The following is a 26,950-nucleotide window of genomic DNA, read 5'->3' on the forward strand; positions in this document are numbered from 1 at the left end:
GCAAAACAAAACACAAACTACCTTGGAAATTTTCCAATCTAAGCTAAAGGGACTAAGCAGCAAGTTGAGTTTTAAGAAGTTGGCTGGACGATATTAGCTCCAGTACCCGCAGATGAGAAGTTAGGTTTAGGATTCTGGTTTCTGGAAATGCTTGCAGACCCTCTACCTACAGCGGGGCCAACGAGAAAATGTTCAATAAGGAAGTCTGTTTATTTCCCTCCACAAAGCTTTTTCGTTACAATGGACGGAGGCCTAATTCCTCGCTGGTGGTCAGACGTGAGCGCGGAAAGCCACGCTGGACACCCCTCTCGGTCTGGGAGGCTGCTCTCGAAGCTGGCGCGTGGACGCGGGCTTCCCAGGGGTCAAGCGCAGGTCCTCCTGCTGCCGGGAGCCCGTCCTCGGCAATTCGTCCTCGGCAATTCGTTGTTGGGTCATCACCCCGAGCACACTGGCCCAGGCGCCCCTCCCTGTCCGCCCTGCTCCCAGGGCGGTTTCTACAGCTCGTAAAGGGTAACAGAGATCCTAACTAGGTGTGAGACCAAGACGAGGAAGGCGGTCGGACGCGCCCCTGAGGGCTTGCTCGCGAGCTCCGCCTTTCTCGCAGAGGTCACCCGAGGACTGAGGCGAGGCCCAGCTGGGACGAGTCCGGCCATCCCCTGCCAAGTGCGGGTAGACGCCGGCCGAGCCCCGGCGAAACAAAAAGGGGCAGGCGGAGATGAAGCAAGATGGCGGGACGCCGGCGCGAGGCGGAGCGAGCGAGAGCCTCCCGGCATGCCGCGCAGCGACCTGCTTCCGGCTGTGGGCGGTGCGGAGGTCGGCGGCGGCCGGAAGCGGGCTGAGCCGGCCTGTGGGAACGCTGCCTGGACTTCCGGAGGCCTAGCGCCAGGCTCTAGAGTTTTCCGGTAGGCGGCGCGGGAGGAAAAAGAGGCTTGAGGGGCCGGGCCGGGCGGATCCCCTCCTTCCCCAATGTGAGCAGTGTGCCGAGCCCCCGTCAGGCGAAGGCTGGCCAGAGTGGTGGAGCCGGTGGCCGGGTCGGGAACATGAGGCAGTGTCTCCTTTTACTGACCAGCTTGGTTCCTTTCGTACTGGCTCTGCGACCTCCGGACAAGCCGGGCTTCGGCCCCCCTCAGCGACTCGGTAAAGACCCGGGGGAGTTGGCTTAGGCCGGCGCCGGGCGCCGGGAGCGCGCTGCTTTCGGGGAAGAACAGGGGAGCGGGATCTGTCCGGTATTTGGGGGCGGGGTATGGGACGACTGTGGCGAGTCCCTAAGTTTTCAGTGTAGGAAGGGGGTGTGGCTCTCGGAGTTGAGGAAAAGAATAGAGACGGGCTTGTCCCTCTGAATGGGAAAGGGATACTGGAGGGAGCCTCCCGTGGGCACTGAGGGCCTGGGAGGGGTCTGCCCCCTGGGTTTATGTGTGGGAAAGAGGTGATGTGGTGGTGGTGCTGGCTCGTGTTTGGAGAGGGAGATGTCCAGGTCCCGGTCCCTCCCCTACTAAGGAACAAATCTATAGTGTGTTCCTACCAAAGGCAGGACTCAGAAGGAGGATAGAAAGGGCCCAAAGCTCCCCAGCTCTTCCTGGCTCTCTAAGGAGCGAAGTAGAATTTCTGCTGTAGGAGGTACTTATGCAGTAAGCTGGTTGGAAGGCGCTGACTGGAGAACTCACCTTGTGGAGTTTCGTTTTGCGAACATCATAAGCATGTAGTTAATTAAATTGTAGCTTATTGGGGGTGCTGGGTGTGTGTGTGTGTGGGCGCTTAAACTTGCCAAGACAGCCTCTTGATCCTGCTACTGTGAAGGACTTCTTTGGCATTTTAAACAAAAATTATCAGGGATGACCAATTTGATTGGTTTTGAGCCTAGAAGGTAGAGCGTTCTTATTTAGAGTTTCTAAAGAAATTGGATTTTAAGGATGGAGGTACATTAAGAGATGTGAAATTTGATGGAAGTTAGTTTGTGTGAACATATGGTGACTGTTAGGGTCCTTTGTCTTTTAAAACTTGACAGGTAAGAGTTTGATTAATTAGTAATAAAGTATGAAACATAGTATATCTTCCCAATGTGGGAAATGTAGCCTCAGTGATTTTGCATGGTTGTGTTGGTCCCCAAATCCCATCATGGTTCCGTATGTGGTATTGTGCAGATTGAGACACCATGTGTGTTTTCTTTATGGCTAATAAAAAATTTCGAGTTAGTTTACTTGGCAGTTCTTTTTTCTCATTTAATGGACAGAAATGGTAGTTGACTGAGGGTGTTAAAGATGTCGAGTGTTCTCACCTGAGCAGCTGCTTTGTGGCGCTCTCAAATTGAAATGGATTACAGGTGACTAGTTTAATGAACAGCAAGGGAACCTGTTAGGAAGTGCTGAGATGTGATAAGTCAGTACAGATTGAAGGGAAATTTGAGGTAGGGGTGATCAGAATGGAGCGAGAGGGTAAGGATCCACTTCATAAGAATAAATGTGAATGAAAAGAATAAACATGTATTTTGAGATACTAAAGTTGTATTTTTACCACTCTAACATGACTGTTTTATTATATTTCTGTTGTTCTGGTGGAAAAATAAGCAGTATGAATTCTAGGAATGCACATAGTATATAGATCAGTAGCTTTCTAGATCAATTTTCAGCAACATTCACAGATCATAAGAGTTTTTTTTTGTGAGGAAGATCAGCCCTGAGCTAACATCCATGCCAGTCCTCCTCTTTTTGCTGAGGAAGACCAGCTCTGGGGTAAGGTCCCTGCCCATCTTCCTCCACTTTATATGGGACGCCGCCACAGCATGGCTTGACAAGTGGTGAATCGGTGTGCGTCCGGGATCCCAAGCCGCCGCCAGCAGTGGAGCGCGCGCACTCGACGGCTGCGCCACAGGGCCGGCCCCGTAAGAGTTTTTTTTGACCATGTATTTTTTATTTGCAAAGTGCAGATCTCTGGTGCCAGAAAAATACAGAGACTTACCCATTTATTCACCAAATGTTTGAAGAACACATACTGTATGCAAGTATTATGTGGGGTATTGGGAGTAGAAAGATTAGTGTCCATCTTCAAAAAGCTTTTGCGGGGCTGACCCAGTGGCACAAACGGTTAAGTGCGCGCGCTCCGCTGCGGCGGCCTAGGGTTCGCCGGTTCGGATCTCACGCGCGCACCGACACACCGCTTGTCAAGCCGTGCTGTGGCGGCGTCCCATGTAGAGTGCAGGAAGACGGGCACGGATGTTAGCCCAGGGCCAGTCTTCCTCTGCAAAAAGAGGAGGATTGGCAGATGTTAGCTCAGGGCTGATCTTCCTCACACACACACAAAAAGCTTTTGCCATGGTGGAATAGAAAGATCTAACAGACGCTCTAAAACAACATGGAGGAGGGTGATTATGGCAGGTATTATTATCATGAAGGAGCACCGAACCTAGCCTGGGAAGGTTAGTGAAGGCTCCCTGAAGAGGTGGTACTTGAGCTCAGACTTTAAGGTTGGGTAGGTGAAAAGGGAAAATAAGGACACTCCTGTTGGGGTCCCTTAGAGACTGTTAGAGTTGAAATGAACCTTAGAGACTGTGTCTTGTTTTTTAAATAAAGCAGCAGAGAAAATGAGTCTCAGAAAGGTGTAGTGAGTTGTCAGGTTCACACAGTTAGTGATAAATATATGCCTTGTGGGTATTTTTCCTTTTGAAGAATGACTTGTGTGTGTGTATATGTTTGATGGCTTAGGATGTAATTTGTTGCTTAACTTAACCCTACCATTATTTAGATTGAATTGGTCGAGACCAATGAATAGTTCCATAGTTAAAGAGCATGGTTTATTGTTTATTAGCCTACTTATCCTATAAATGTTATCATAACTACAGTACTAAATACTGATTAGGGGTTTGAAAACATTTTTCTCAAGGACAGAAATATATAATAGAATCCTGGCTTTTGGAGTTCTCCATGTCACCCAGTATGATTTCAAATGAACAGTTGTGAATTGCATAATTTAGGAAAGTTATGAGTCATGTGAGCTTAGTCATGGTGATATCTTGTTGAAGTTGCAGCTGGGGTGTATAAGTCTCACTCCGATTTCAAAAGTGTTTTCCCTTTGTGTTACTTTTAGCAAAAGAGGATGTAGTAGGTGGAAGGAAAAAAATATAGGTCACAGATGACAGATGAAAATTTGTATCTGAAACATATTTTGAAATTTATCTTTAGGTTATTGGCCTGAGGATTCTGCACATTGCAGTGCTTATTTCTCATTATTGACAGCACCGTTTTGCTCAGTATTTTAACATCTGGCTTCCTCTTTTGGTGTTAATTTTGCTTATAGGCAAAGGTTCCTTTGAAACTGAAACACTTAACCACCCTAGCTGCTCCAAGGGAGATTTAATGCAACTCTGCTTTGTACTAGTCAGAGAGATAAACTATATTTCTAGAATAAAATGAAGAGAAGAGTTAAGCAAAGAGCCTTCATGGGGAAACTACAGAAATCCTTTTGGCTGTCTGTCCTAGGGTTTTCCAGAACATTAAGTGTAGGTGTCCTTTAAAGCCAAGTGTGTTGATTTTTGGATCCTTAACCATTTTGTATTTGTGAGAGATGGTAAATGCTTTCAGTTGAAAGTATAATGTGAAAAAAATCTGAAAAAGATTAGTAGGGAAGGGGGGACAGGAATAGGTTTCACTGAGGTAGGGAAGTAAAATGAAGTGCTTTTTCATATGTCCCTTAACTTAGTCCTGAAATCAACCAAGGAAGTGGGTATCTCCCTCCCCACACTTTTTTTTTCCTTTTTATGTGAGTTGTAGACTCTGACAAGTCTCATCTGCTGCCCTAGTTTCACTTACCATTTGACTGTGTTCTGATAACTACTAAATATGTATTTCTGCCCTAGACTTGTTCTCTGAAGCTCCACACTCATGTATCCAGCTGCCCACTTGATGTTTCTACCTCGTTGTTCACAGGCACTTCAAATATAACATGTCCAAAATTACGTATCATGTATTCTTTGGATTAGAAGGATGAGTATAGATGATAAGGTTTAGTCTAGGAATAGGTAAGGGTGCTGGAAATTGTGGAAGCAGTCTCATTGCCTAAGCTGAATTACATCGCTTTCAGCTACAGAGCCTTATGGACCAATCCAGGTTTCTTCAGAGGTTCCTTTGGGCTGTGCTAACTTTCATTTGGGCTCAAAGTTTCCATGTTACTGGTCTTGCTGGGGAGTCTTGTCCCAGGTTAAGTCTCAGCCCTAGTGAAGAGCTCTTGATAGGGAATTATTTGAGGCAGCTCATCCTCCATCCTCCCTAACTGGTATAAACCCATAAAATTAAGTTTTTAGTTCCTAGGCTCTGGGATCCACTGGCCTAGCAGAGAGCACTGCTCTCCTTTTCTCATCCCTTGGTCCTGAGGAGGGTTCACCCACACCTAGGGCTTACTGCATTGTAGCCTGGCCAGGCCGCTCTCTTGTCCTGCATGTTTTGGGGAATGCTGAAGAGCAGTCAAGTCTTATGTGTCTTCTGCACAAGCAGAATAAAAACTTGACAAGTCCTGGCTTTATCTTTTCCACTTCTGACGCCAGAAGGAGGAACATGGCACCAATAGTGTCATTTTGGGGGAGCTCTTTGTACTCCATGCAGCAGAGCAGTGGAGAGTGAGCAGAATGCTGCAGGGGTTCTGCGTTACACTTGCAAGTTGTCTTCCAAGAAGATGCAGTCTATTGCAAAAAGACAAGAGAAATTAAGTAAAAAGTCCACGAATGTTCCCAGACTCTTCTCATATGACGAACACTTCATTGTTTAAAAATTAGTTTTATCTTAAAAAAGTTGACTCTAGGCTCGATGAAAGAAATATAGGTATACTTGATGTCATTGTACCAAAGTCAATGGCCATAAAAGCTTATCCTGGAGATGAAATACTCATGTATACGTGAAGGGTGGAGTGGAAGAGGTATTAAATCTTCTGTAGGCAACTCCTCATCTGCATCCAGAAAGCCGGTTTGTTGCAGGCCTGAAGGTCCAGCTTTCTCTTTCTTTGAGAACATAGAAGGAACAAAGTATGAGCTGCTTTTTACTGCTAATGTAAATGTTGAAAATCATACAGTAATGTAGATTTGCTCTCTTCCTGACTAAAATCACTATATGACTTACCAGTGACATAACTATAAATATATGGTGACAGTGCAAAAAAGTCCCATGTGAATAAGCAATGTAATTGCAAACTATATAGAGAACAAGATAGAATATGGAACTCAAGAGTCTTTCAGCATCCAGTTGTCCTCTTATGACAGCCCCTCTCGCAAACCTGCTTCTACTCATGTTTTTTATCTCAGTGAATGTGGTGCCACTATTGACCCAAATACCCAAGCCAGTAACCTGGGAGTCTTTTAGTAATCTCTGCCTGGATTGCCCAGCAGCTTACTAGCCAATTTCCCAGACTCTGGTCTTGTTCCCCTAAATTTTTTACTTACAGCTGTTGCCCTTATCCAAAGTCCAAAATCCTTTATTTAGTTCTGTGGCCTTTCATGACCAGACCTTTGTCTGCCTCTCTAGCCTCACGGCTCCTCAGTCTTCTGTGCCTTTCTGCACTCCACCCTCACTGAGTTGCTTTCATTTCTTGGAGTATTATGTTCTGTACTTCTTGTGAACCTCAGCGTCTGTTATACCCTCTACTTAGAGCCCTCTCCTTTCTTTCCCTTCTGTTGGCTGCCTTGTCCTTTTGGTCTTTACCTCAATACTGTTTACCTGGGAAAGCTTCCTTGGCTGGCCAGGCAGAGGTCACTGACGCTCCTGCTGTGTCCTCCCATAACTTCCTGCGACTTCCTCTCCCTTGGCACTTGATGTACTTTATAATAATTTTTTGTGTGATGGTCTTTCCCTCAATGTCACAATATCAGAAATATATTTCTCTTTCTCTGCATTACATCCATAGTGCCTGGAAGGTAGGAGGTTTTCAATAAGTATTTCTTGAATAAATGAATAGGTGGGGTCTGGTAGAAAGGGGAAAAATAAGTGCAGAATGTGTGTTCAAGAAAGGAGGGGTGGACATGAGGGTGGAAAAGATAGAAAAGCAGTCAGGCTGGGACCGGCCCTGTGGCGTAGCAGTTAAGTGCGTGGGCTCCGCTGCTAGCGGCCGGGGTTCGGATCCTGGGCGCACACTGATGCACCGCTTGTCAGGCCACGCTGTGGCGGCGTCCCATATAAAAGTGGAGTAAGATGGGCACAGATGTTAGCCCAGGGCCAGTCTTCCTTAGCAAAAAGAGGAGGATTGGCATGGATGTTGTTAGCTCAGGGCTGATCTTCCTCACACACACACACACACACACAAACACACAAAAAGGCAGTGGGGAAGGGTAGGGTCTCTAAGGACGACTAGACAGGGGAGGCCAAGTGAGGGAAACGGTAGCACATGGCCGAGAAGAGCAGGGAGGGGTGGGTAGGGGACACCTAAACAATACAGGACTTGAGTCTGGCCTTTTAAATTGTGTCTGTTGTTTTCTAATTGGTGTTTGTAGCCAGCTGAAGTGAGAAAAGCTCACTTGTTTCTGGTGATTGCTGGAGCAACTTGTAGAGAGCAAGGAAGTTCTCATTCTAGAGTGCTGGGCAGCCATTGTGGAGTTTTTACAAAAGAGATTATAACCATACACTGAGCTAAGAAAGATAGTTAAGTGGTTTAAATTTATTGAGAGATTTGGACATGGATAAAGGATAAACTCTTGGGAAGTAGGGGAAATATAAATTCTGTTGAAAAAGCTATAGAAAACTGGATTACCAGTGGTTGGAATTTTGGAAGTGAAGTGTGATAAAATAACCGAGTATCTGAGAGGTTACTTGCTAGTGAAAGGACAGCAGCCAGAGCAGGAGGTCAGTTTGTTGGACAAGGGGAGCACTTTTACCATTTGTAGTGGCTCTAGGGCCGGCCCCGTGGCTTAGAGGTTAAGTGCGTGGGTTCCGCTGCTGGCGGCCCTGGTTCGGTCCCCGGGGCGCACACTGCACACGACGCACTGCTTCTCCGGCCATGCTGAGGCCGTGTCCCACGTACGGCAACTGGAGGGATGTGCAGCTGTGACATACAACTATCTACTGGAGCTTTGGGGGAAAAATAAATAAATAAAATTTTTTTTTCTTTTTTTTGTAGTGGCTCCAGGACTTCCAATTTGAGATAATCTATATACTAAAAGTGGATAAATTACAATTGAAACATACTAGTTAAGTATCTTAAAGTGCTTTAGCAAGATACATTTAAAAAGTGCTTATTATTGAAAATATACCAAGAGATAACCAATGATGTTACTATTTTGCTCTTGTTTTCCCCTAGGCCTATTTTTATACATAGTTAAGATCATGCAATACGAATAGTTTTTTATCTACCTTTAATATCATAGGATAAATATTTTCCCGTGTTCTTAAAAACCTGCTGCTAACAGCATTTTAAATGATTGCAGATTTTTTTTGTCATTTGAAAGTATTATAACTTCCTTGTTTCTCAATTATTAATTTACTTGGTTTCCAGTTTTTATTCTTAAAAATAATGCAAGGCTGAACAGTGAACATCTTTGTGCTTAAAGGTTTTTTCTTCACTTTGAGCTATTTCCTTACTTGAGCCTAGTTCAGTGGTTCTCAAACTTGAGTGTGCATCAGCATCACCTGGAAGGCATGTTAAACACAGATTGCTGGGCCTCACCCTGAGGATTTCTGATTGAGTAGGACTGAGAGGAGGCCTGAAAATTGGCCTTTCTATCAAGTTCCTAGGTGATGTTGATGCTGCTGGTGTGGGGACCACACTGTGAGAACGCCTAGCCTATATAATTGACAATGAAACTACAGTATTGAGGTTAAGTTTCCCAGTCAGTAGGAGTGATTATGATCTTGAATGAAACTGAATTCATGTACTAACCTGTATCAGTAATGTTGAAGAGCTAAAGGATCATATCAGCATCTCAGCATTGAGAATCGGTGTAATTTGTGGACATAGAATTGCTATTTTGTGCAAGGTTCTGTACTGGCTATTATGAGGTAAGGTTACTGTGAATAAAACAGAGCTCCCTTTTGGCAATTTTACAATCTGTTTGTGAGATCAGACAAAAATATAACTCAAAAGTGCCAGAAGAAAGATATAAACAAAAGGCTTCAGAGGGAAGTGAGGTCATGTTTGATTGACATGTCAAAAAGTAGGAAGCCAAGAAGTAGAAGGTCCAAGAAGAGCTAGGCTTTTTTTGAGGAGTTTCAAAAGTATGACATCAGTAAAACTTCGGGTTTTCAGGCAGACAGGCCCAAGTTCAAATCTCAGTTCTGTGCTGCATTAGCTTTGTCATATTATTCTCTCTGAGTTTTGTTTCTTCATCTGTAAAGTGGGGATTAATACCCTAGGGATGTTTGTGAAGATAACATAATAAAACATTGAGCATGGTGTCTTGTAGAAAACAAACACTCAAAAATTGTTGAATAAATGGTAAGCTTCTTGAAGGTTTTTCATTGGTGCCGCTAAGCATTATAATTAGTAAGGTCAGATCACCGCCAGAAGATAAATAAAAGTGGCATAAAAGTGATTGATGCCTTCTGAAACAGCTTTCCTCTGGATTAAATTTAAAAGGAAATTTTCTTAACAGAAAATGGGTGGTACCCAGTAAGTGTGAAATTTGCTTCCACTTTATTTAATCTTATCCGCAGTGAGAACCTTGAGTGAACTTTGGTTAGATATACTTTAATCATATAGCAGCATGCATACCCCTTGCTTTCTTCAGGTTTGCTTAAATATTCTGTAACAGTGAGGCATTTTTCCTTCTTGGATTAATCTGTATAAACTGGCCCTTCCCACTCTCTTTCTCTGCTATCCTGCTTTAATGTCCACAGCACTGACATATATTTTCTTGTGCATTGTCTGTCTCTCCCTACTAACGTGAGTGCTGCATTAGGTAAGGACTTTGTGTTCAGGACTTAGACAAGTGCCTGGCACATAGCAGTGAACAAATGAATTGATGAATGAACCAATTGAGAATATTTAGGGGAAGTGGAAGAAGAGTATTGGGTTGATTCTTTCTTTTAAAAATGGTTTTGTGAGCATATTTAACCTCAGTAGTAATACACTTGAATTTTAAGCTCCTGCTACTATATTTGGAGGACATTCTAAGTCCAGTGGAATGATTTTGAATACCATTGCTTCTGCAGTGATATTTGTTGAGAGAAAAGGAAAACGTCAGCTCAAATATTTTTAGACAATTTCTACAGAGACTTAAGTCACCAAAATTGTCTTCCAAAAATTCTCCTGATTTTGAAAGAGACAGCAGAGTTCCTGTTGTTGAAAAGTGACTTGTAGTGGTAGCATATACTTTATAGTGTTTATTCCTGCTTTATACTAAATAAAAACTTCTTTGTGCTTGTTCTGTCTTTAGGGCAGTGCCTGTTTGATTTTCGTGGGTTCCAGGTCAGTCTGGTAAAATAATCTTGATTTTTTCCTAGGGATTAGTTTGGTCTTATCACTTCTACTTCCTGGTGTCCAGTGGATTGATACTCTGCTGTATCTGTTGAGGGCAGCAGTGATGTGATATTACCACTTTTTTTTTTTTTTTTTTTTTTGCTGAGGAAGATTCACCTTGAGCTAACATCTGTGGCCAATCTTCTTCTGTTTGGTGTGTGAGCTGCCACCACAGCATGGCCACTGAGGAGTGGTGTAGATCCGTGCCCAGGAACCAAACCTGGGCCACCGATGTAGAGCATGCCAAACTTAACTGCTAGGCTACCGGGGCTGGCCTGGGATATTACCGCTTTTTTGCTCTTTGATTTGGAATATGTGATTTTTCTGTAAAAGATTTACTTCCCCAGTTTCTCTTTGCTCAGGCCATTAATACATTTGTTGCTTTTTCTTACTACCCATTGACTGATAAGGAATTGATGTAGCCCAGGTTGGCAATGAGCAGGTCAAGTTGACCACCTTGATCTTAGAAATTCTATATATAAAGACATGACTTTAATTTAGAAGTTAGCTCATTGCATAATATGATACTCTTTGAGATATTGAAATTATTGGTATCTGATATGAATATGGACTCATGTTCAGATTTCTCTAATTGTCACAAATATCTTTTCACAACTGATTTGTTTGTCCTAGAATCCAAAAAGGTCACACATTGGCTTGCCTGCTGTATTCTTGTCTGTTATGTCTCTGCCCCTCCTTTCTTTGCCATGCCATTTATTTCCTCAAGAAATTGGGTCATTTGTTCTGCAGGAATTCTAACATTCTAGGTGTGGCTGATTGGTTCCTAAGGTTGTTATTTAATTTGACAACATCTAATCCCTTGATGTTTTTTTAAAAACTGGAAGTTCGATCTTGATTAGAGTCAGGTTAGTTTGTGTTTTTTTTTTTGTTTTTGGTAAGAATACTTCATAGGTGCTGCTGGGCACTTCATAATGTGTTATATCAGGAAGAGTTTGTCATCTGACTCTCATTTTAATGATATATCAATTGATTAGTAGGTTTAGTTGTTAATAACCTTTTTACCTTTATTTCAGAAAAGCTTGATTCTTTGCTCTCAGACTACGACATCCTCTCTTTATCCAATATCCAACAGCACTCCGTAAGAAAAAGGGATCTGCAGGCCTCAACACATTTAGAAACACTACTGACTTTTTCAGCCTTGAAAAGGTAATTTGAATTATTCATAGAAAAATGTTGGGGCATTGGGGGACTTGGTTTGGCAAAAGCAGAAAAATAAGGGTGTTTACTGAAGTCTTAGGAAGTTACATTTTAAGGATTTGTAATTGATATAATTACAGTCTGTCATGATTCTTATATAATGTATTGCTTATTCTGAAATTTATACTGATGAATATTAAAAAAAGTAAATGGGTATTCCAAAGGTGTTAATGATGGTAATATGTTTATGGAATTCTAACAAAGAATTTTAATTAATTGAATAATTATAAACCTTAAAAAACCTTAAGTTTTTTGTGCTGCCTTAGAACCATCAAACGTATACTAAATACTGCCTTTATTTTGTATATGAAGACACTGAGGTTTAGAGATAAAGGATTTGTTCAAGACCCCACAGCCTAGTGGTGAGCTGGGTCTAGAATTCAGTGCTCTTTCTACATTGAATTCCTCTTGTGTCATAGTATAAATTGATAGATGTGGTCTATTTGGGCAATAATTTTAATATCTCTTATGTTTTGCAGATGTAAATCTGTTAGGTAATTGCAGGCCTCTTTCTAGTCTTTTTAGGGAACTTAACTAATATCAAAAAACAAACACAGGGAGAATATAAATGAGCTGAATTATTCTTTATTCGTAGGAGAGGCCTTCTCCAACAAGTATTTTTAAAAATAAAAGTAATGTATGCACCTGGTTTAAAAAACAAGCTACAGGGGGTGTGTGAAGTTTTCACTTCTTCCTAACTCAGTCGCTCTTTCCAGACCCAGAGAGGATTCCTGTATAAACATCCAAAAGATTTTAATGCATGATTTTTTGCATATAGATCTGTGTATGTGTAGGTGATATAGATAACATAGATTTACCTCATTTTTAACAGCTGCATAAATATTCCTATTGCATGGAATTGTAACAGTTTATTGACGAGCACCCTGTAGATGGATATTGTTTAACCAAAGTGATTTTTTTTTCCTATAACAAGCAATGCTCCAGTGAATATCTTTGTATATATACCTTGTCTAGGTATTTTTATAGGATAGATTCCTGAAAGGAGGGTGGGTCAAGGATATACATATTATAAATGTTTATTGGTATTACTGTGTTTCCTCCTAAAGATGTTAGGCCAATTTATTCTTCTATCAGCAGTATGTGAGTTTACCTGTTTCCTGTTACCCTGGTCATTACTAGGTTTTATCAGCCTTTAACTTTTGTCCCTCTGAAAGGGAATGGTATCTCATAGTTGTTTTGATTTTCATTTTGTGTGAAATTGAGCATCTTTTCATGTATTTGTAAGTCATTTGTTTTATTTTTCTGTCTGCCTTTTCATCTCCTTTTACCATTTTTCTGTGGGGTTATCCTTTTGGTTATTGAATTGTAGTAGCACTTAGTATATTTATCACATGTGTTAGTGATATTTTATGCAAATATTTCTTACTATATCTATTTTTATTTTTCCTAGTTATTGCTATCATCCTTAGATTATTTTTGAATAATTTCTTTCTGTTAGATTTTCTGTCAAAATATTGCAATATTGGTTATCTAGTTTCCAAATCTATAGCAAATTTGAGCACAGTGGTGATAATAGCTATAGTTTATCAGATGCTTATTTTGTGTAATTTACTGTGTACTTTACTTAGGCACTTTGCATATATTATCTCTAATTCTCACCGTACTATGCATACCTTTTTGTGTGTGTGTGTGAGGAAGATTAACCCTGAGCTAACATCCGTTGCCAATCCTCCTCTTTTTGCTGAGGAAGATTGGCCCTGGGCTAACATTCGTGCCCATCTTCCTTTACTTTATGTGGGATGCCGCCACAGCATGGCGTAACAAACAGTGCATCGGTGTGCGCCTGGGATCCGAATCTGCAAACCCCAGTCCGCCGCAGCAGAGCATGCGCACTTAACGGCTATGCCACCGGGCTGGCCTTGCATACTTTTTATTATTCCTTATTTGAAGACCAAACAAAAAAACACCAAAAAACATTGAGGCTCAGAGAGGTTAGGTAGCTTGCCCCAAGTCACTTAGCTAGTAAATGGAAGTTAAAGGATTTAAACACAAGTCTGACTCCAAAATTTGTGTTATTTCTCCTACACTGATGGGGAGTTTGGTGAAGGAGTAGATATAGTAGCAAGAAATGAGTAGGACCAAAGGAAGAGAGGGGAAAACTATAAAATGATAAGAACTTGAAATTTGGCTTTCTGGGTTTCTTTTAAAGGTAGATTTGAGGTGGCTTATAGACTCCTTGCTATAGGGGCAGATACTGCCATAACCTTACATACTTCTCTTTCATGTTTCATAGATCACATTGATTCATTAAGAAAATGTTAAACAAAATCTGCTTATTATCTTCTCTCTGTGTAAAAAAGCAGAGAAATTTGTAATTTATTTTACAGAATTTCCATCTTAAATGTTTATGGGAAATGTATCTAACAGTATGAGAACTTTGTACCAGGTACATTAGAATAGTTTATTTCATTTAACCCTGAGAACCATTCAGTTAGTGGGTGGTATTATTTCCACTTGTAGATGAAGACACTTAGGTTCAGAGGGTAAGGCCAAGATCAAACAGCGAGTAAGTGATGGAGGCATGATTTGAGCAAGGGTTGTCCGACTCCAAAGCCCATATATACCTTTCCTTTATGTTCTACTATGTTATTGAACTTAAAGAAAAAAAATTGGGATACCTGAGGGGCCGGCCCTGTGGCTTGGTGGTTAAGTGCGCATGCTGCGATGCTGGCGGCCCGGGTTCGGATCCCGGGTGCGCGTTGAGGCACCACTTCTCTGTCCATCCTGGGGCCGAGTCCCACATACAGCAACTAGAAGGGTGTGCAGCTATGACATACAACTATCTACTGGGGCTTTGGGGGCAATAAATAAAATCTTTAAAAAAAAAAAAATTGGGATACCTGAAATGATCAGTTTGTATAGGGCTGAACTTAACCTAGGTGAAGCCGCATGTGACTTCATGGTCATGGTAAATGATTAGATTTTGTGTTTTTAGATAGTAGTGGAAGGCAAAGTAATTTAAACCAAGATCATAAAATTAAATTTGGATGTGACTGTTAGCAGTTGAAAAAGCATGGAAACATGTATGATGAGTTAAAAGTAATTTTATGAAAAAAAAAACTTTGAAATTTGTCTAGAAGTTACATTTCCTCTTTTTCATAAATCAAGAAATACTGTTATTTTAAAGTAATGAAAAAGTTACAGATAAAAGTTACAAAAAAGATACTTTTTTGGTAATGTTATGATTTTTTAAAAAAAGATATTTGTTCCTCTTAAAAGTGAAATATCTCAAAGTTTTAGGAGGGGGCTAGAACTGATAAAGATTTGAAAGTGATATATACCCAGCTAAATGGATCATTAAAAATAGATACGAGGTACAAACTTCCAGTTATAAAATAAATATGTCATGGGTATGTAATGTACAGCATGATGACTATAGTTAATAATATTGTATTGTGTACTTGAAAGTTGCTAAGAGTGGATCTTAAAAGTTCTTATTACAAGAAAAAAAATTTTGTAACTATATATGGTGACAGATGTTAATTAGACTTATTGTGATCATTTTGCAATATATACAAGAAATAGATATGAAAGTAATATTAATTCAGATGGATTAATACCAGTTTGTAGTACTGTAAATCCTTAAATCAGAAGTCAGGAAGGTAAATGAACATGTTAAAAGAAATCTGTAAGTACATGACTTCACATAATTTTGGGAGGGTAAATTAAACTATAAATTCTGACTGATACCCTGTTGGAGGTTTTATAGCTCAAAAGTGAAGATTGGAAACTCAAAAAACAGGGATTTTACCATCACTTTGTCTTTATCTTTACAAAAGAGCAGATTAGTGTAGAAAACAAAGAGTGCAATTCCAGTGATTTTTTTTTCTGGAAAGAACATTAAGTAAAAGTAATATTGAGACTCCTAGAGAGGTCTAAAACTAAATAATAAAGCATTTATAATAGAGATGCTTTCCCCCCCCAGAGTTCTCCGCATAACTGATGGGAGGAACATCATAACTGGGAATGTGTGGGAAGGCATGTTTTAGGATAGCAGGAGAAAATGTTCCAAGGTTTTCTGAAATAATGTTCTATTGTCTTTTTCATATGACCATTAAAAAACCACAAGGAAACTAAAATTACCTTGTTATGCTCAAAAAGTTAAAAATATTTGTTGCCATGGAGACAGTCCTAGTCTAGATTCTTTCTGGCAGTTTACACTTATGCAAACCCGTGGGGAGGTAACATTTCATATTTTCAACACCACAGCTGAAAAAATTTGTTCCTGTAGCTGAGATGAAACACATACCTTTCTTTATCTCTGGTGTTCGTGGGCACATTGGAAGGGCTCTGTAAATAATAATTGAAAAATTCTTGTTCACCATGCCTACTTTTTATGTGAGGACTGAAACTTGTAGAAAACAAAAGAATATTAAGCCAACTAAAGAACTAGAGTGTGTATTTTAATGTCTCTGTTGGATACCTTATATTTATTTTCCTCATGGTAATTGTGGATTAATTTTTTTCAAGATAAGTTCTCTTTAGAAGGAGAAGAAAAGCATGAATGCTTTTAAATGTAGAAAGTAGCATATATTAATTTTGCACAGGACTAAAACCAGGTTCATTGCTAGAGGCATAGTACAGGCTTTTGAAATAAACCAAGTTCAATTTCCAGTTTCACCATTTACTAGCTGTGTAACCTTGAGTATGTTGATTAGCCTCCAAGCCTCAATTTTTACTGTAGAAAGTGGAGATAACATATACAGAGCATCTAGCACTGAGTAGGTGTTCAGTAAATGGTATCTAATAATACCAGTTTTTTTTTTGGAGGAAGATCAGCCCTGAGCTAACATCCATGCCAGTCCTCCTCTTTTTTTTTTTTGCCAAGGGAGACTGGCCCTGAGCTAACATCCGTGCCCATCTTCCTCCACTTTATGTGGGACGCCGCCACAGCATAGCCTGACAAGTGGTTCGTCGGTGCATGCCCGGGATCTGAACCAGGGCCTCCAGCAGCAGAGCGTGCACGCTTAACCGCTACGCCACGGGGCCGGCCCCCTAATAATACCAGTTTTTAATAAATTTTTAAGACAAGCAGGCCTTACACTATCCAGATGTGTGTGTTTTCTTGTCTTTGAATCTTTTTTCCCCCAGTTCTAGTTTCTTTTGGTCTGCCAAGGTCTTACAACTAAAGAAATTAGTCGGTTTGTCTTTACAGGAGATATTATGCTCTACGTACCTAGTAAAACAGTAGTTATAATTTGCATAGTGTTTTATTAATGTCAACTCTTCTGTCAACTTCTTTTTTTTTTTTAAAGATTTTATTTATTTATTTTTCCCCCAAAGCCCCAGTACATAGTTGTCTGTCTTAGCTGCACATCCTTCTAGTTGCTGTATGTGGGACGCGGCCTCAGCATGGCTGGAGGAGTGGTGCCTCGGTGCGCACCCGGGATCCGAACCCGGGCCGCCGGCAGCGGAGCGCACGCACTTAACCGCTAAGCCACGGGGCCAGCCCCATTCTGTCAACTTCTTTAAGAAAGTTTAATTAAATGAAAATTAGGCTTCTATTTTATGTGCTTAGAGTAAAATATGGATGCATTCTTTCCTTAGGCATTTTAAATTATACCTGACATCAAGTACTGAACGCTTTTCCCAGAATTTCAAAGTCATGGTGGTAGATGGTAAAGATGAAAGCGAGTACGCCGTCAAGTGGCAGGACTTCTTCAGGGGACACGTGGTTGGTGAGTACCGTGCTGGGTTGCCCTGGTGTCTGGGGTGTTGGGTGTCCAGATCTAACTTGATTGCCTATGTTTAGGGCCAAGGGAGGAAGGGGTGTCAGAGAAGTGCTATTCTTTGTCTGTTTTATCAGAGCTGTGTAAGTTTGGAAGCAGAAACATTCAAACAGGAGGAAATGGGTATTATCTAGCATGTCATAGTAACTGGCTATTTTGATGATTAAAATGAATTTCCTTTCAAGTGATAAGAATTTAACCTTCTCTTGTCTCCAGGGAAGGATTGTAGGCTTCCCTTATGAGATGTTAAACAGGGAAGCTAGGAGATAAAATAATTGGTTTTATGTTCATGTTATGTATTTATTTAAGAAAATATATCAAATAAGCAATTGAGTTTGCTTCTGGAACTTTTTCTGCGATAAGAGAAAAGAAATGGCATTAAAATCCCCAAGTAGTGTAGTTCAAGACCTGTATACTCCAAATCATGCTTTCTGCCCCCTCTTAGTTCTTTCTTACCCAAAAGTGGGTAAAGTTATTCCAGAAGAAAATCTACACTTTGTTTTGTTCTATAACACACACTGGGTAATTCTCATAAGTGGTTTGAGGGAAAGAGATGGGTTTCAAATGACTGGAGTTGAGGCTACTCCTTAGGAGTGAGAACATCTAGCTGTTTTCTGGGGCCTGTGTTTCTTGGTTGTAGATCTCTACAGTACCTACACAGATTCCACTCTGATGAAGGGCTTGGTTGATTTTTATTGATACTAGTGCATAGTTTATTTTTTGATCTAAGTATTTTTTAATAATGAATATTTTTTTTTCTCTTAAGGTGAGCCTGACTCGAGGGTTCTAGCCCACATAGGAGATGATGATATTACAATAAGAATCAACACAGATGGGGCAGAGTATAATATAGAGGTAAATTTACATGTGAATTTTTTTCATGAGCATATATCTCTGATTTTTAAAAAATTGTTTCTCAGTTCTTTTAAGAAGACAAAGGTCTTTCATTATACTTCTTTTCTTCTTGTATTTAAAGTTTTTACCAGGAAAGTAGATTTTTTTTTAAAAAAAGAAGATAATTTTTGTATCTAAGAAGCTGTGATAAGATGCACCCTATATTTCTAAGCACCATAATTGAAAGTGACATGTGGGGTGGATAATAGGAAGAAAAAACTTTCTTTCCCTTCTGCCTCATTTTTCCTTTATTCTTTCTCGAATAATCCTACTGAAAGTGTAGATGTTCTCAAAGATGAAGGTGAAGTCTTATTTCTCTGTTTCTCCTTTTTCCTCCTAGGTGTTCTGGAAATGCAAGATCAATAAAAGGTCATAGTTCATAGTCTAAGAAGTTAAAAGAGAAACTGTAGGAAACTCAGGCTCTCGCCACTCTCGCCTTGAAGTACTAACATTAGAAAACGACCAAACTAGCCACATTTGTGTGAGATACATAGCCATGTGTCAGATACTAGTCCAGACAACAAAACATTTGCTACAGAGTTGTGGATTGAAGTGTTTCTAGGAAAATGAGAATACTCTGGGTAGTGGTAATATTGCCAAAACGGAACACCTCTGGGAAAACTGTAATTAAGCTTGATCAGAATGAAAGTTTCAAGTATATTTGAGTGCTGATTAGGAGTAAGACAGGATGTTGGTGCTATAAATACTATAAATTTTAATAACATCCAAACTGCATGGCCATTAGTCATTTGTCTGTCTATCATTGTGAAAAGGAAATGTTTGTCACTGGCCTTGCAGTGTGTTTGGTCTGTTAATGTTTAGACTATCTAATGTCAGTGTTTTGGGGGAGTCTGGCATACCAGAAAGAGTCTGAAAATTAGCACGAAGTAAATGAGCAGTCACTCTAGAATAGGCAAATAAGTCAAGTCTTAAATTTGTTTATTCTTTCAATCAATTCATTTTTTTAGAAGTACCTTTATTTTAGGGGCTAGCCCAGTGGCATAGTGGTTAAGTTCATGTGCTTGGCTTTGGCGGCTGAGGCCTGGAGTCTGCGGGTTTGGATCCCAGGTGCGGACCTACTCACCGCACATCAAGCCATGCTGTGGCGGTGTCCCACATACAAAATAGAGGAAGATCAGCAACAGATGTTAGCTCAGAGCCAATCTTCCTCACCAAAAACAAACCAAGCAAAAAACAAAAACAAACAAACAAAGAAAAGGTGTCTTTATTTTATAAAAACACTTGTCTCTGGAAAAATCAGAAAATAGAAAGATTACTTGAAATCTCACTACTGGGAGATATAACTACTATTAACATTTTGATGACTATCCTTCCAAATTTTTTCTATGCATATATACACTAATAAGTAGTTATACGACTGTTTTTTTTCTATAAAATTAGGACCATACAATATGTACAGTTTGTCTTCTTGCATTTTTCATTGAACAATATAATTATGAACATTTTTTCCATGTTAATAAATTAATATGTAAATTAGGGATTTTTAATAAATACTGTGTTGGTTCATTGACACATTGTACCATTTATTTAGGCAGTCCTCCATTGGTACTCAATTGTTTTGTTTCTAATTTTCAAAATAAAAAATGCTGTAGTGAACAGCTATGGGTACACCTTTTGGTGCATGCATTTAGTTAAGATAGTCTTGGGGCTGGCCCCGTGGCTTAGTTGTTAGGTGTGCGTGCTCCACTACTGGCAGCCTGGGTTCGGATCCTGGGCGCGCACCGACACACTGCTCTGGCCATGCTGAGGCGGCGTCCCACATACAGCAACTAGGAGGATGTACAACTATGACATACAACTATCTACTGGGACTTTGGGGAGAAAAAGGGAAAAAAAAAGGAGGAGGATTGCCAGTAGATGTTAGCTCAGGGCAGGTCTTCCTCAGCAAAAAGAGGAGGATTGGCATGGATGTTAGCTCAGGGCTGATCTTCCTCACAAAAAAAAAAAAAACAGTTTATAGTTAGGATAGTCTTGGTAATGGTGAATAGTCTAGGAAACCGCAGGGAGCTAACTCTGTCTAGGCTGTGGCAAGTTTTCGCCTCAGCTGCTCCCACAACTCAATAGCTGCACACAACAGAGGGTCATTGCTCACTCTCATCAAGGTTGATGTGGGTTGGGTGGTCCTCCTCTACCTTGTAGCTTTGACATCTGGACACTTGTCCTCTGAGGTTGCCACAGAAGGGAAACAGAACTAGAAAATCCACAGGGTTTTTTGCTTTTTAAGGGCCAGGCCTGGCAGTGGCCTACATCACTTCCACCCATGTTCTAGAACAGTTGTCTCTGACCTACCTGCAAAGGACGCTGGGAAAGGTCATCTTCTCTGGTGCTTAGGAAGGGAAGCCAGTGTAGGGAATGGACAATATTGTTTCTGCCACAGTGCATGTGTCTGCTTATTTCCTTAGAATAATCCGTTAATTCTTAATTCAAAATATGTGCATTTAGGGGCTGGTGCCATGGCCTAGTGGTTAAGTTCGATGTGCTCCACTTCAGCGGCCTGGGTTTGGTTCCCGAGCGCAGACCTATACTAGTCATCAGAGGCCATGCTGTGGCGGCGACCCACTTACAAAATAGAGGAAGATTGGCACAGATGTTAGCTCAGGGCAAATCTTCCTCAAGCAAAAAGAGGAAGATTGGCAACAGATGTTAGCTCAGGGCAGATCTTCCTCTGGGGGTAAAAAAATACATTAAAAAAAATAGCGAGGGGCCGGCCCAGTGGCGTAGTGGTTAAGTGCGCGTGCTTCACTGCGGAGGCCTGGGGTTTGCAGGTTCGGATCCCGGGTGCACACCGACGCGTCGCTTGTCAAGCCGTGCTGTGGTGGCATCCCATATAAAGTAGAAGAAGATGGGCACAGATGTTAGCCCAGGGCTAATCTTCCTCAGCAAAAAATCCAAGTTACATTTGTTCAGATTCCTCACTTTTCCAAATAACTTCCTTTGGGAGAATTAAGAATTCTGTTTTCATCCATACCTCCTTGTTTCACTAAGTACAAAAATGGCTATAATTAATATTTCACTGTGAGATGTTTACTTAAAAGTAAACTCATCAGGTTTATTGAAGGACTTTTGCATGATTATTAATAATTTTTTTAATTGAAAAAGTGGTTTATTACTTAGAATGGTGATTTTTATATTTTTTATTGTATAATCCTTACTTGCACTTACCTTGAGATAAAAATCATTGTTCATCTGCGCTAAAATCTTAGACATGTGTGAACAGGAAAATGTGTGTATCTTATTTTTAACACTTCACTATTAAACATTGTAAGCTATCACAGATTTTATCATCATCGCTTGCTATTTATAGAAATAAGTTTAGGATAAACTTGAATCATGAGATGATTTTTTTCTCCCCAACTTTTTGCTTTGAAAATGTTCAAATCTATAGAAAGATTGAAGAACACCCTATAACCCTTCATTAACTGCTAACACAATGCCATGTTTGCTTTATTGCTCTTTTTTTTTTCCTGAATCAGTTGAAAATAAGTCTCAGACATCATGAGTCTTCACCCCTAAATGCTCCAGTGCACATCTCCTAAGAATAAAGGCGTTCTTCTATATAGCCACAATAAAATTAACACACCTGAGAAAATGAAAATAATTCAGTATTATCTAATAATTGATGCAGTCAAAATCTACAGTCATCCTCAAAATCTCCTTCATAGGTTTTTTCTTTTCCAATTTAGGATCCAGTCAACGTTCTTGTCTCATTTAGTTACTCATCAGATGATTTTTTCCAGCAACTTAATGATGATGATGATAGGATTTGCTGTTATTATTAGTAATAGTAACTACCTTTATTTTGAAATCTTAATATATAGCTGGATTCAGTATCTTACATTATCTTCAAGATAGTATTATCACTAGTTTACCCAATGAGGAAAGTTATGCTCAGATAAGTACTTATCCAAGGCACATAGGTGAATACAGCTGAGGTTTGAACCCAGGTATATCTGATCCCAAAGCCTTGGGATCTTTTTCTATGCCAGACTGGCTATATTAGGAAACTATTAATATGAATTTAAAAATGTTGGATCCAAAAGGAAAAAATTTTCTCTTTTCCTATTTGTAGGCCAAGTAAAGGTCCCCGTAGCCGAGGAGTTGGTTAGTTAACTTTTTGAGGTCTCTGCTAGCCCTGAGGTTTTGTAACCATTGTTTCTTTTTTTTTTTTAAATTTTTTGTTTATTGCAGTAACATTGGTTTATAACATTGTATAAATTTCAGGTGTACATCATTATACTTCTATTTCTGCATAGATTACATCATGTTCACCACCCAAATACTAATTACAACCCATCACCACACACATGTGCCGAATTATCCCTTTCACCCTCCTCCCTCCCCCCTTCCCCTCTGGTAACCACCAATCCAATCTCTGTCTCTATGTGCTTGTTTATTGTTGTTATTATCTACTACTTAATGAAGGAAATCATACGGTATTTGACCTTCTCCCTCTGACTTTTTCACTTTGCATTATACCCTCAATGTCCATCCATGTTGTCACAAATGGCTGGATTTCATCGTTTCTTATGGCTGAGTAGTATTCCATTGTGTATATATACCACATCTTCTTTATCCATTCGTCCCTTGATGGGCACTTAGGTTGCTTCCAAGTCTTGGCTATTGTGAATAACGCTGCAATGAACACAGGGGTGCATGTATCTTTATGCATTGATGTTTTCAAGTTCTTTGGATAGATACCCAGCAGTGGAATAGCTGGATCATATATGGTAGTTCTATCCTTGATTTTTTGAGGAATCTCCATACTGTTTTCCATAGTGGATGCACCAGTTTGCACTCCCACCAGCAGTGTATGAGAGTTCCCTTCTCTCCACATCCTCTCCAACACATGTTTCCTGTTTTGTTAATTATAGCCATTCTGACGGGCGTGAGGTGATATCTCATTGTAGTTTTGATTTGCATTTCCCTGATAGTTAATGATTTTGAACATCTTTTCATGTGTCTCTTGGCCATCTGTATATCTTCTTTGGAGAAAAGTCTGTTCAGGTCTTTTGCCCGTTTTTTGATTGGGTTGTTAGTTTTTTTGTTGTTGAGATGCATGAGTTCTTTGTATATTTTGGAGATTAAGCCCTTATCAGATGTATGGTTTGCAAATATCTTCTCCCAATTGTTAGGTTGTCTTTTCGTTTTGTTGATGGTTTCCTTTGCTGTGCAGAAGCTTTTTAGTTTGATGTAGTCGCATTTATTTTTTCTGTTGTTTCTCTTGCCCGGTCAGACATGGTGCTTGAAAATATGTTGCTAAGACCGATGTCGAAGAGTGTACTGCCTATGTTTTCTTCTAGAAGTTTCATAGTTTCAGGTCTTACATTCAAGTCTTTAATCCCTTTGAAGTTAATTTTTGTGTATGGTGTAAGGTAAGGGTCTACTTTCATTTTTTTGCATGTGGCTGTCCAGTTTTCCCAACACCATTTGTTGAAGACACTTTCTTTTCTCCATTGCATGTTCTTGGCTCCTTTATCAAAGATTAGCTGTCCATAGATGTGTGGGTTAACCATTGTTTCTTAAGTCTGCCTTGTACATGGATTATGAAAGAAGATATATATATATGTATACATTATCTTCAAGATAGTATTATCACTAGTTTACTCAATGTGTATATATATGTAACAGCTTCATTGAGATATAATTCACATACTATACAATTCATCCATTTAAAGTGTACAATTAGTGGTTTTTAGTCTATTCAGAGAGTTATGCAGTCATCACCACAATCAGTTTGAGCACATTTTCATCACCCCCAACAGAAACCCCGTACCCTTGAGCAGCCACCCGTTCCCCAGTTCCCCTAGCCCTAGGAAACCACTGATCTACTATATCTCTCTTTAGATTTGCCTTTTTGTCTCTTTAGATTTGCTTGGTCATTCATATAAATGGAATCACACAATATGTGGTCTTTTGTGACTGGCTTTTTTCACTTAGAATGTTTTTAAGGTTCATCCATGTTGTAGCATGTGTCAGTACTTCATTTCTTTTTATTGCCAAATAATATTCCATTGTATGGATATACCACATTTTGCTTATTCATTCATCGGGTGGACATTTGGGTTGTTTCTATTTTTGGCTAATTATTATGAATAATGCTGCTATGAATGTTTGTGAACAAGTTTTTGATTGAGCATGTATTTTCATTTCTCTTGGATATATATTAGAAGCAGACTTTCTGGGTCATATGGTAACTCTAATTATAACCTTTTGAGGAGGTGCCAGAATGTTTTCCCTAGTGGCCGCACTTCCCTTTCTCACCATTTTACGTGTATTGCATTTTATATTCCGTTTTACAGTCTCACCAGCAGTATATGAGGGTCCTGAGTTCTCCATATCCTCACCAGTACTTGTTATTATCTGTCTTTTTGATGACAGCCATTCTAGTGAGTATGAAGTGGTGTCCTTGTGGTTTTGATTTTCATTTCTGTGATGGATGTGGTCTCACAAGCTGGCTGGTTCTGATGAGACCAGGTGCTCTTACAGAGAAGAACTTTGTTTTGAAAAAACAGAAACATTCTTTTGACTTGAGTAACCTTTTGAGTATGTTAGTTCTGATTTACTGTGGCCTTGTAATATTGTAAGTGAAGATTTTTTTAAAACTGCTTTTCCTGAAAATAATAAGTTTCAGGTACATTGTTGCAAGTTTTCAGTTGTCTCTCATGAAAATGTGTTTGTTCTTTCCTGTGTATAAAACCTGTCATGGCAAAAAGATGTGAAGGAAACTGGAATGAAAATGCCGCAAAAACAGAAACCTTGTCTAACTTTTATTGCTATAGGTTCATCACCTAGAACAGTGCTAGCATATAGTAGACGTTACAGAAATATTTTTGAATGAGTGGAAAAGGATATGCATTTTCTCTTCTGGATCTTCTAAAAGACTTTGTAACTTGTGCAAAATAATGCTCTTTTCATATATAGATAAAATCAAAGAATGAATAATCTGTATTTATTTACCAACATAGAAACTGATAAAAATTGAAATAATTTATTTTTGATAAAATGATTGGTCAGTTTCCTTAACCTGGAGGTGAATGTTATCTAAAAACAAAGAAAGGATGTTGTAAGAACTTAATATTTAGGAATTCTTATGTTTTCATCTCAATTATATATGTTTTCTATTTTAGCCACTTTGGAGACTAATTAATGACACTAAAGACAAAAGAATGTTAGTTTATAAATCTGAAGATATCAAGAATGTTTCACGTTTGCAGTCTCCAAAAGTGTGTGGTTATATCAAGGCGGATAATGAAGAGTTGCTTCCAAAAGGGCTAGTAGACGGAGAGCCACCTGATGGTAAGATTTAAAAAATACTTGTCAAATAAGAAACAAGCATTACAGCTGTCTTCAAAAGGAGTGGTTGTTAATTGATGAAATAACATGATTATCAAGTAACTATAGTATTTGGCTTGAAAAGAGAGTTTTGTTTAGAAATGTCTTAAGTTAATTCTTTTTTGTATAATGTAAGAGTTGAGAACACTAGAAAATAATGGTAACAATAAAGATTGGACTTAAAAAAAGATTGGGGAAAGGAGAAATGGAGTAATCTGAGGGAAAATATTTTTTATTTGCAGATATTTAGAAATGACAATAATGCTGTTGAAGAACAGTCTTTCAATAAGTTTATAAGAGATGAGTTTCAAATGACTAGAGTTGGGGATACTCCTTAGGAGTGAGAGTATCTACTGTTCTCATTTTTGAAAACCTTAGAAAATATTACTAGCATTTTAGTATATAAATAAAGAAATTCTTGAACAATTTGATTATTTGATAAGAAGAAGGACCTGTTAACACAAACTAGCTTTTAATGTTTGACTATCTTGATGTTTTTACTATTACTTTGGTTAATTTGTAGACTTCTAGAAGAAAATGACAGCTTCATAGCTCAGCAATGAATAGGTGATTGTTTTACTTTAAGTACTTTTTTTTTTTGCTGAGGAAGATTCACCCTGAGCTAACATCTGCTGCCAGTCTTCCTATTTTTGTATGTGAGCCGCCACCACAGCATGACCACTGACAGATGAGTGGTGTAGGTCCACGCCCAGGAACTGAATCCGGGCTGCCTAAGTGGAGCGCACTGAACTTAACCACTAGGCCATCAGGGCTGGCCCTTTAAGTACTTTTTGAAGTTTTCTCATTTTAAAAATTAAGGAGGCACTTTTCCTTTATTTTGAATTCTACCCTTTTAAAACCTCATATTACTTTTCTATCTTCCTCCAAATTGTTTTTTTTTGTTCAAGATACCTTTAAGGATACTAAGCTTAAATAATGTTTGTTTCAAAAATATGCTAGATTTAAAGTGTTACTATAAAAAAACTCCTTGTTCTGGTGAATTTTGATTTAATAGTGCATACAAATTCATATTAGAGCTTGTTCATCGGGTGAAGAGAAGAGCTGACCCTAATCCCATGAAGAACACGTGTAAATTATTGGTGGTAGCAGATCATCGCTTTTACAAATACATGGGCAGAGGGGAAGAGAGTACAACTACAAATTACCTAGTAAGTATGTGATATTGGATAAGGTAATTGGGCCAAAAAATTTGTGTAGATAGGCAAATTCCATTTAAGAGAAGACTGCTATAATTTGAAATGTAATGAAACAAGATTTGTTTCAGATGCTCCATTACTTACTAAAATATT

At 39.4% G+C, this 26,950-nt stretch overlaps 1 protein-coding gene across 3 annotated transcripts in view; it reads left to right on the forward strand.

Moving 5' to 3' along the window:
- Window positions 1-913: 913 nt before the first annotated feature.
- Window positions 914-26,950, forward strand: part of ADAM17 (ADAM metallopeptidase domain 17) — a 59,146-nt gene continuing 33,109 nt past the window's right edge. For 2 of the 3 annotated variants that reach the window (XM_004436455.3, XM_087437179.1), the window contains exons 1-6: window positions 914-1,137; window positions 11,460-11,592; window positions 17,212-17,342; window positions 18,160-18,248; window positions 25,436-25,604; window positions 26,676-26,809. In XM_004436455.3, coding sequence (XP_004436512.1) covers window positions 1,041-1,137; window positions 11,460-11,592; window positions 17,212-17,342; window positions 18,160-18,248; window positions 25,436-25,604; window positions 26,676-26,809 — 753 coding nt within the window. In that variant the 5' untranslated portion in view covers window positions 914-1,040. Of the gene's footprint in view, window positions 1,138-11,459; window positions 11,593-17,211; window positions 17,343-18,159; window positions 18,249-25,435; window positions 25,605-26,655; window positions 26,810-26,950 lie in introns of those variants that run through there. The other variant, XM_087437180.1, reaches the window with a different exon arrangement.

The sequence above is a fragment of the Ceratotherium simum genome, chromosome 11 (assembly GCF_057802395.1).
Source record: "Ceratotherium simum simum isolate JZ-2026a chromosome 11, ASM5780239v1, whole genome shotgun sequence".
In the NCBI taxonomy this organism is placed as follows: Eukaryota; Metazoa; Chordata; class Mammalia; order Perissodactyla; family Rhinocerotidae; genus Ceratotherium; species Ceratotherium simum.